This window comes from Chinchilla lanigera, unplaced genomic scaffold (assembly GCF_000276665.1).
Source record: "Chinchilla lanigera isolate Chin_1 unplaced genomic scaffold, ChiLan1.0 scaffold00014, whole genome shotgun sequence".
NCBI classification, from domain to species: Eukaryota; Metazoa; Chordata; class Mammalia; order Rodentia; family Chinchillidae; genus Chinchilla; species Chinchilla lanigera.
Genome location: NW_004955415.1, coordinates 11,987,492 through 11,997,448, shown reverse-complemented (window position 1 = coordinate 11,997,448; position 9,957 = coordinate 11,987,492). Strand labels below are relative to the sequence as shown.

The 9,957-nt window shown below is 54.0% G+C and overlaps 1 protein-coding gene across 1 annotated transcript in view; it reads left to right on the top strand.

The window, feature by feature from the left end:
• Positions 1 to 4,392: 4,392 nt before the first annotated feature.
• Positions 4,393 to 9,957, top strand: part of LOC102003016 — a 48,351-nt gene continuing 42,786 nt past the window's right edge. Inside the window, exon 1 of the mRNA XM_013512125.1 lies at positions 4,393 to 4,482. Within this exon, the coding sequence (XP_013367579.1) occupies positions 4,393 to 4,482 (90 nt within the window). The remainder of the gene's footprint in view (positions 4,483 to 9,957) is intronic.

The following is a 9,957-nucleotide window of genomic DNA, read 5'->3' as shown; positions in this document are numbered from 1 at the left end:
CACATCAGTCAAGTACAACACACATCTCCCTGCTCACACACCCCACAGGCCCTGCTGCTGTGGGACCCTCAGGCTGACCCTCGCCTCAACGCAGCCCGTGTGTCTCCACCAGCTGCCTCTGTCCTCTACGGGAAGGAGTTAGGGTCCTGGGAGTTAGACTTCTGAGTGCTGTTCCTCTGTGTGTGACCTTGGCCAAGTCCCTCCCACTGCCTGAGCCTCAAAACAGCGATGCACCTGTTTTCTCCAGACCTCTTCCAGCAGGAGGGGTGATCCAGGGGTCTTATCCCACCAATATCTAATGAGTACCAGGCCCTGAGGATTCCAGCAGGGCAAGTTCTGCCCTCACAGGCTGGGACCACGAAGCACAGGCTGCCGGGGAAGGAGGGTGGGAACCCAAAGAAAGGCCTTTATCTAGCTTGGAGGTGAGGTCTGAGAAAGTTCCTTTTGTCCTTGTCAGGGACCTAAAGAGTGAGGAAAAATTCAGCAAGTAAAGGAGGATACAGGGGGGCTAGTCTCAAAGAATGTCCCGAGCAGAAGCAGCAACAGTGGACAGAGGCCTTTGGGCAAGGGTGTTGTAGACGTGGAGCAGGACAGAGGCCCTGCTTGAGGGCATGGACTGTTTCTGAGGGCACAGAACTAGTACAGAGCGGCTTGGGGCAGGAGCATCATGCAGCCGCCATACGGAGGAAGGATTGGGGGCCAGAGGGGTGAGGGCGGGAGACTTTCAAGCAGGCTCCCAACCATCTGTCCTTCCTCCCCGAGTGGGAATGGCCCCTCCTGTCCTGGTTAGAAAGGAAGGCGGGACTGCGGCTGCTCGTCCTTTCCCCCACACTCCTGGACCGACTCCCCCGCCACACACACATACCTCTGCTATGCCCTGGTGGGAGAAAGGCGGGGATGGCCTAGGGGAGGTGACACAGAGCCACCTGACCTGGGAAAGCTAGAGGGAAGGGGTCGGAGTTTCATACTCTGCTAGAACTCCAGGAGGGAGCGCAGAGCAGAGCAACGCCCCTCCCCACCTGGAGCTGGGAGTTTCACGCCACGTGGGCTTTATCCTACCTGCTGCCCTCGAGTTCCTCCTCCCCGGCTGTCCTTTACCCCTTCCCCGCCCCCTAGGTTCTCTCAAGGTTCCTGCCTCCCTTTCCCCAGTGCTCTCCGGGGGAGCCTGGAGCACACAGAATGTGTGTTTGTGTAGAATGGGGTGTGTGTGTGTTCAAGAAGTACAAGGGTGGAGTGCCAGAAGGCAGCTCCAGGCTGGAAAGGGATTTTAGGAGGAGTCTGAGATTAGACAATTAAACATCCTGCCACAGGGGGCTGGGGATTTAGCTCAGCGGCAAAGCGCCTGCCTGGCAAGCGCAAGGTCGTGAGTTCGGTTCCCGGTACCAGAGAAAAACCAAAAAAAAGAAAACAAACAAACAAACAACAACAAAAAAAAACATCCTGCCACAACCTCCCTGGAGCCTGGAATCCCTGTGGCCTACTGTGTAAAGCTCTCAGCTGGGCCAGGCCAGAGTTGCACCAACTCCCAGGCTTCTGCTGTTGGCCCTGCCCCTGGCCCCTGGCTCTGCCCGATCTTAAAGCACCTTGCCCACCTGGAACTGGGGCCACACAGAGCTGGGATCCCCTCAGCCAGACTCAGCCAGCCATCTTCAGGGGGCAGCCCTGACCCAGGGCTCTGGGATATGTCTGTCCACGCTGCATCTCCGCCACCTTGGCCCAACCACCCCCATGCTCCCCTCCTGTGCCCTCCCCCCATCCTACCCACACTGTAGCCAGAGGGATGTTTCTGTAAGAAAACTCAGATCCCAGCTTTCCTCATCGTCTTTCCAGGGCTCCCATCGCCCTCCCGGGGAAAGCCAGACTCCTCGCAGCTCACAAAGCCAAATTACCACTCTGAGCAGCCGAACTCTCTTCTCCAGCCATCCAGAAGTGCTGGGTCTGCAGGGTCCCTGCCAGGCCTGCCGGTCTGCGCCCCCACCCCAAGCCTTTGTACTGCCCATTGTCACTCTTGGGGTCCCATCGCTCGCACTCCTCCACTCAAACCCCTCCTTGATTCTCAGGCCTCAATTCAGAAGTTAACTCTTGTTAGAGGCCAGAAGCCTGTGACCATCGTCCAGACCCCTCTTTAGAGCTGTGGGTTCTCATAGCCCCTGACTTTACCTGCCGCAGCACTGAGCGCTGTCCTGTAAATGCCTGTTTGACATATTCACTCCCACAACTCGCTGTATCCACACTTCGCTGTATCTTCGCTGTATCCACACTTCGCTGTATCTTCGCTGTATCCACCTTCCCTGTATCCACTGCAACCTGCCTTCCAAGAGCATGAGAGGAGCACGAGGACGGGCGGGCAGGAAGCATTACCCTGTGGCAGGGTTCAAGTGTCAAAGGCTCAGCCACCACACTCAGCAGTGCGGCGGCTGCGACCCACTGTGCCAACCCCGTGCCGGGCACTCTGCTGAGCATCATCTCATTTCATCCCCAGTGACCTTGCCAGAGAGGTGTTGCTGCTATTATCCCCACTGCACAGATAAGGAAACAGCTACGGTATGAATATGATTTGTCCCCACCAAAGCTCAGGATGAAGCTTAATCCCCAATATGAGGTATTAGGAGACAGACCTTTTATTCTTGATTAGCTCAAGAGGGCTCTGCCTTCATGAATGGATCAATCCATTCATTAATTTTTTTTCTTTTTTCTGTTTTGGTTCTTTGAGACAGGGTCTTGCTTGCTATGTGGCTCAGGGCAGATGTAAACTCATGATGTAGTCCAGGCTGGCTTCAAACTCGTGGGGATCCTCCTACCTCAGCCTCCCCAGTGCTGGGACTCTAGGCACACGTGACCATGCCCAGCTTGATGGATTATATTTAATATGCATATTTTTGGTGGTGTCACAGCCTCACACATGCTAGGCAAGCACTCTATTGCTGAGCTGCACCCCTAGCCCCACTCATACGTTAATAGAGCAATGGGTTCATGGACATCTCTAGAGTGGGCCTGTAATAAAAGCCAAGGCGGTTCTGTCTCTTGCATGCATCTCTCTGACCCCACAGTGCCCTCACCACCTCTGGACTTGCAGAGTTCCCACCAGCCAGAAGGCCCTCCCCAGACCCGGGTGCAAAATGGCTGATTTACCCAAGATCACACAGCCAGAAGGGCCCTGGCCAGATCTCCCTCAGGTAGTGGCTCTGCGGTGGGACCTGAGCACTGTGTGAAGCATGCGTCTAGAACTCAGGAAGACCGTTTCTCAGCTGCAGAGCAGTGAATGGCTCAGAGAAAACACCAGATCCCCCAAGCACACCCCAGGAGAAGTTCTACTTTCCTAGCCATGGGGCAGGGTTCCCTGAGTCCCTAGTGGGGAAGCCTGTCACTCCCCCCCGGAATTCCAGGAGGTGGAAGAGAGGCAAGATCCTTTGTGATGCCCTTGTTCCCACTCGTGTCTCCTTCGAGGCTGAAGTCTGGGACGGCAGGATCCCGTCTCCTCGTCAGGGCAGAAGGTAAGGTGCTGAACTGAATAGCAAAGCACATTTGGCTGGAGAGGAAATGAGATTTCTTTGTCAAGGTGAGAGTGTCTGGGAGAGCCAGGAACGGGGTGGAGTGGGGGGAACCGGGGCACTCTAGGGGGGCTGCGAAAGGGGGAGTGTGGATCTGAAATTATTAGGATGTTGATTATGTCCTCTTGATTGTTAATGAAATTCTTCACCTTGCATTTCTGGACCAGGGGAAAAGCTCCCGGAGCTCATTTTCCCACTGATGAGAGCAAGAGAAAGGGCAGGAGGGGGCAGAAGACTCTCGGCTTAGGGAGAAATTAAATTCTGCCTAAACAAATGGGACTGGACAAGCCTGGCTGCTGCCACTTGCAGGCAGGGCCCCAGGGTGATCCGAAGTCCCCTGTGGGGATGGGATGGAGACCCCTGGTAGCGAAAGGCCCCACAACTGAGGCAGCAGAGAGCAGCTCCTAAATGATAACTGAAGTCGAGCACCTTCCATGCCACCCAAGCCGAGGACTGAGCATGTATTATCCCAGTGAGTCCTCCCAACAGCCCTTGGAGGTAAGTTCTGTTTATTCCCATTTTGCAGATGGGTACGCTGAGGCACAGGGAAGACAGAAGCTTGCCTACACTCTTGCAGCTGGGAAGTAGTGATACCAGTATTTCCTGCCAGCCAGTATGGTGCCAGTGAGCATCCCTCGAGATTTGAAAGTCCCCAGCTCCACTTGCCTCTCCCCCTGAGCCTCAGCTGCCTCACCTATGGACACGGAGCGAAGAACAGTTGTCACCCTGGAAGGCTGTTGTGAGGATAATGAAATAAAAAAGTGAAAACAACTTGGCACAGGAATAGTATCCCCTTTGAGCCTGGTTCCCAGCCTCCAAAGCATGGAAGTTGAGCGCCAGCATGGGCTGGCACCGCTCTAGGCAGCAGGGATATGGGAGTGAACAAAGTGGACAAAATCCTGACCCTGAAAAGCGGCAGACCATGAACAAGGTAAGTAAATTAGGGTGACAAATGCCACAGAACACAACCAACCATGAAGGAGGGAAGGGAATGCTGATGAGGAGGGTCGAAGTACAGCAGGGTGACCTGAAATGGAAGAGTGCGAAGTAAACAAGCAAACATCTGGGGGAAGAGCACTCCAGGGAGAAGGAACAGCAAGTGCAAAGGTCCTGAGGTGGGACCAACCTGGCATATTACAGGAGCAGCCAGGAAGCCAGCGCAGCTGTGCTAGCAAGGTGCCGGGGTAGAACCTGGGCTTGTGAAATAATGGGGAAGTGCAGATTGCCTGGGCCCATTGGGCTTTGCAAGGACTTTGTGCTTTTACCTGAATGAGCCCATCATCCAGCAAGGGTTTTAGGCATGATCTGATTTATGTCTTCAAGGCACCACTCTGACTGCAGCACTGAGAAGGTACTGTAGGGGCTTAGGGCGGAAGCAGAGAGGAGAGTTGGGAAGCTATTGCTGTAATCCAGGTGGGGCGAGCAGCAGCTTCGTTCCTCGAGGCAGCGATGGAGGCCACGCTAAGAGGTCAGATTCTAGATCTATTGCGAGGATAAAGCCAACCAGATGAGCCTTTGAGCCCGAGTCGGGAGAGAAGAAATTCCTCACAATTCCAGGTTCATGGCTTCAGGAAACCTGAAGAGCCAGGGAACCGAGAAACCCAGCGCTCCAGCTCTGTCGCAGCCTGAGCCTCACAGCACCTGGGGCAGGGAGCCTAGATGCGGACAACCGGACCAGGAGTAGACAACCTGCCTCAAGGCCTTCTGGGGCTCCCCAAACCCTCCCCACAGGAGACCCCATCGCAGCCTGACTCCCACCTCTGCAGCCCTCAAGGATCCCAGCTCCTCCTGACTCCTCTCTTTCTCCCAAGAAGTGGCTCAGCCTAGCCTCCCTCATAGCAGCATGCCACGCTAGCCTCAGATCTCAGCTAGAGTGCTGCCACCTCCAGGAAGCCTTCCCTGACTGCTGTTCTAGATGAAGCCCCCAGAATCCAGCTCTTGTACGCCCGAGCTTCCGCAGCAGGAGTGAGTTACTCTTTCCTTGTGTGACTATTCAATGAAAACTTGTCCCCTCATCTGACTATACCTCCATAAGGCCCAGGGCCTGCCTATGTCACCAGAAGCAATCTATTCACCAAAAGGAACAGTCAATGGATACAGCATGGATCCTTAGGCCTTTGGTAAAGGCCATAAAATCCCAGGCAGCCAGGTAAATGCCTGGCACAGAGTGGCTTCTTAACATATATTTATTAGAGTAATGCATCTGAGTTCTATAAGAACTCTGGACATGTGATGTATCCTCTGAGCCTCAGTTTCCCCACATATAAGGATGGGAATAAGAGGACTCACTTGGGGAGTCGCCATGAGGATTTAAACACATAAAGCGTGAGCAATGCCTCACACTACGTAGTAGATGCTCAATAATTGCTCCTCCAATGCAAGTTCAGACAATTACCAGCGAAGGATTCCTCTGCGCTTCCCTCTCCTCTCCCTCCCTCCCCAGCCACCTTCCTTCCCCTCAGCCCCCTTCCCCTGCTAAGGACTCCCTGTTGTGGAATCACCAAAGCCTCCAAACACTGCCCTTGTCCCCCAAGATCCCCACATTCGCCACTGGTTACATATTGATCCTGTTTAACTTTCCCAATGGATGATAAACATGAAATTAAAATGACTTCCTGGAATATTAATGCGGTAAATGGCCCTATTAAAAGAAAGAAAATACAGCTGAGAAAATTCGCTTTGATGTAGCGTTTCTGCAGGAGGCTCATTTATCTGCAGCTCATATTCTCCAAATGAGATTCTGAAGGTTTCTCTGATGTCTCTTATTTTTCCCTCACCCAGAATTTAAACAGAAAATAGAATCACAAGCTAGTGTCATAAAAACGTGGGCCTTTTCCCATCGCAACCAAAAAGCAAACGAAAACAGGGCCGGGTGGGTGTCAGCCTCTGGGAACATGGAGCTGAGGACTCACCTGCTCCTCCCAGCCTCGCCCGAAGCTGGCCCACACCAGCCTGCTCCAGGCCCACTCAGGGCCAGAGGTGTGCTCAGAGGCCTGGGCTGCTGCTGAAACTAGGAAGGCGACGACACAAGACCAGAGCGGGCTGTGACCGAGGGCAAACACTGCGGTTTTGTGGACTTGAAACCTTGGCTGTCACCTATGAGCTGTATGGTCTTTTTGTTTTTTGTCTTTTGAGACAGGGTCTCTAGCTAGGGTCTCTATTCCAGGCTGGCCTCAAACTCACACTGTTCTTTTACCCTGGCCTCTGGAGTGCTGGACTTATAAGCATGCACTGCCACACCTGGTTTCGCTATATGGTCTTGAATAAGGTACTTCGCCTTTCTGAGCCTGTGTCCTCCCTTGCAAAATGGGGATACTGCTACAGTACCTAACTCAAAGAGCAGCTGTAGAGGTTAAATGAGATAATATGTCTCACATGCGCCAGATACTCAATATTATCATTTGTTACTATTATTACAGCTACTAATTCATTCTTATTACAATCATTTAGGCCTTGGCTTCTCTACCCTCTGGATACCCCAGGGCAGCTGCAGCCTTGAGCTTCCCCCATCCCAGGTTGGTTACTCCTCTGCCTCTCCTAGCAGCCTGCGCATCCACCAGGACCAGCCTGGGTCTTGCTTCTGACTGTATCCTAGTGGTACAGGGGAGAACTTTGCAGTACTGGGATTGAACCCAGGGCCTGTCACACTAATCTACACTCCCAGCCCTTTTTCATTTTGAGACAAGGTCTCCCTAAGTTGGTAAGTTAACTGTGCTGGGCTTAAACTTGCTATCCTCCTGTCTCAGCTCTCCAGACTGCTGGGATTACCCCCAGCGCACCACCATGCCTGGCTCAGAGCAGAGAATATGAATGGCTTAGCGTAAGTTCCAAAGTGCTGATGGGGCTGGGGATTTAGCTCAGCGGCAAAAGCGCCTGCCTGGCAAGCGCAACGTCGTGAGTTCGGTTCCCGGTACCGGAGAAAAAAAAAAAAAAAAAAAAAAAAAAGTGCTGATGGTTGATACAAGTCCACACCTGGCCCGGTCTTCAGAGGTGTGTCCCGCAGAGGGTCCTTCTCTGCAGCCGTGAGAGCTTGTAGTGCCCAGCTTGGAGACGCTGTCCCCTGCTCCAGGCCTGGAGTCTGTCATCTGCATCTTCCCTGGATCTCACTTGAGCTGTGGACACCCCACCCCAGAGGTGGCGGAAGGAGCAGTTCTGAACCAGGTGCGCTAGGTTAACTTGTTCCTTTCTCTTCCCTCTTCTCTTGGGTCTCTCTGCTGCCCCCAGTCCTCACCAATTTCTGCTGGGACCCAGGCTCTCTCCCCTGGGTTTGGCCCTGTTGGCAGGTGGAGGGGTGCTGCAATCCCCTGGCTTAGGCTGCCCCTCCCCAGGTACCCCATCGCCTGTGGTGGGCCCACACAACTTCCTGAGCCAGGTTCCTGCTGCTCAAAGTTCAGGCTCTTCAGGGCCTTCCTTGCCACCAGAGGAGCTTGGGATCTCTACATAGGGCCCAGAGACACATCCCCCCCCCAGCCCAGGCAGCAGCTGGGGCCCTGTCACAGTGCTTTGGAACCAGCACACTCCAGACCCAGCCTCACGCACGTGCACACACCCTCACCCTCCCTCCCCAGCACAGTCACATATGACAAGCACTCGGTGCTCAGTCACACAGTCCCTGTGCTCCACGGCCGCAGGACTCAAGAAAGAAGAGAGACCCCTGTGGACAAGGGGCAGAGCGGAGGCTCTGGAAGATCAGCTTGGACCCACTGTCCTGAGACTCCGCCCCAGCCAGCCTATGGCCCCCTAGCAGGAAAATGAGAAGCTGGAGCAGAGGGGTTAATTTGGGGGAAGCAGCAGCTGTTGGAAGAGCGAGGGCAGCCCCGGGGCAAGAGCTGCTCTAGCTGTGATAATGACTGTGAGGGGAGCTGGGGCTGGGGCCACACACTGCCAAACCAGCACACCCCAAAATGCGCTTGGTACAAAGGCAAGCTAACTGTGTGGACAAGCTCGTGTGCACACACATACATACACATAGACGCTCAGATACACACATGCACACACAGAAGGAAGCACCGTAACTATCTGGGCACAAGACAGAACTTACACAAACTGCACAAGCCCTGCAGTCCATCTCCGCGTGAGTATAAAACTATTCAGAGATTCAGGCTGCCGGGCTGCAGACACACGCACTCACACACACACACTCACACATACTCACTTTCCGGGAGCTGTGTAGCTGTGGTGGGTCTGGCTTAGGATGTCAGGATGAACCCCATCACTGCATAAGAACGGAAGACTCCTCCCTATAAGGGGAGCAAAGAGTCGAGGACACCTGCCCAAACCCCAGGGGACTGGCTGGGGGCTGTTTTTAGTCCTCCTTGGGTCTCTTTCCTCTTGGAGGCTGCACTCCACAGCCTTGTAATACAATGGAAAACAGCCGGATCTCAGGTTACCTCTGATTTGTATATAACCGTAGGAGTTGAGTGGCTTTGCAGTCGGCATAATGTGATGTTTTGTCGACATTTAATTAAGTACTCGTTGCGTGTGATTTTTTCATGTGAGCGCTTGTCTTATTTGAGGCCACTGATCTTTTTCAGCAGAACTTCCAAAAGCCTTTGTCCTGGGTCAGGGATGTAGCTCTGTGGTAGAGCACTTGCCTAGCATGTGAAAGGACCTGGGTTCAATTCCTGGTATGGCCCTCACCCCCCAAAAACCCCTTTGGCCTGAGTCTTGGGTCCCTGGTGGGTGACAGATAAGGGAAATCTGGAGGAAAAGATGATGGGCATAGGGTGGGGGCAACGTGGACATGGGGAGCCCCTCAGTGACAGCAAACATAGTTAAACCAGGGACTTATGGGCGGCAGACCCTCTGGGGACACTGGCGGGTCTCCAGTCCACATCCCTTGGAGCAGACTGAAGGCTAAGTAGGATCTGTGGGCCCAGCAGCCTCCACACTGAGACTCAGACCATATACACGATGCTTTACCGACCCAGACACACCACAGGCTGCTCCTGGACAGCGGTGTGCAGGCGCCAATACGGACACGGACAGACGCATGCCCCCTCCTCTCCCCTCCATGCCCAGCTAGTATGCGTTATCACAGGTGCACACCCAGACAGGCACAGAGGTGTCCCCAGCAGACTGAGCCCCAAGTAACTCAGGCAGATCCACAGCCCCTACAGAGCCATAAGACTGGCAGACAGGGAGCCCCTGGGCAAAGTCAGCTATGGACACCCCAACCTGGCCCTTGAGCCCACACAGCGAGACACACACTGGCACATGTTGCAGATGCCCGCCTTTGAACATCCTGCCTGCCCCTTCCCCTCACACCCCTCACACCCCTCACACTCCTGTCAAAAGGAGACAGAGCATCCCAGCCCCACGGAGCCCAAGGGGCCTGATTAACAGGAAATTCTACGAATGCCAATTAGAGCAAAGTTTACCGAACAAATTGTTTGCAGTTGTGCCC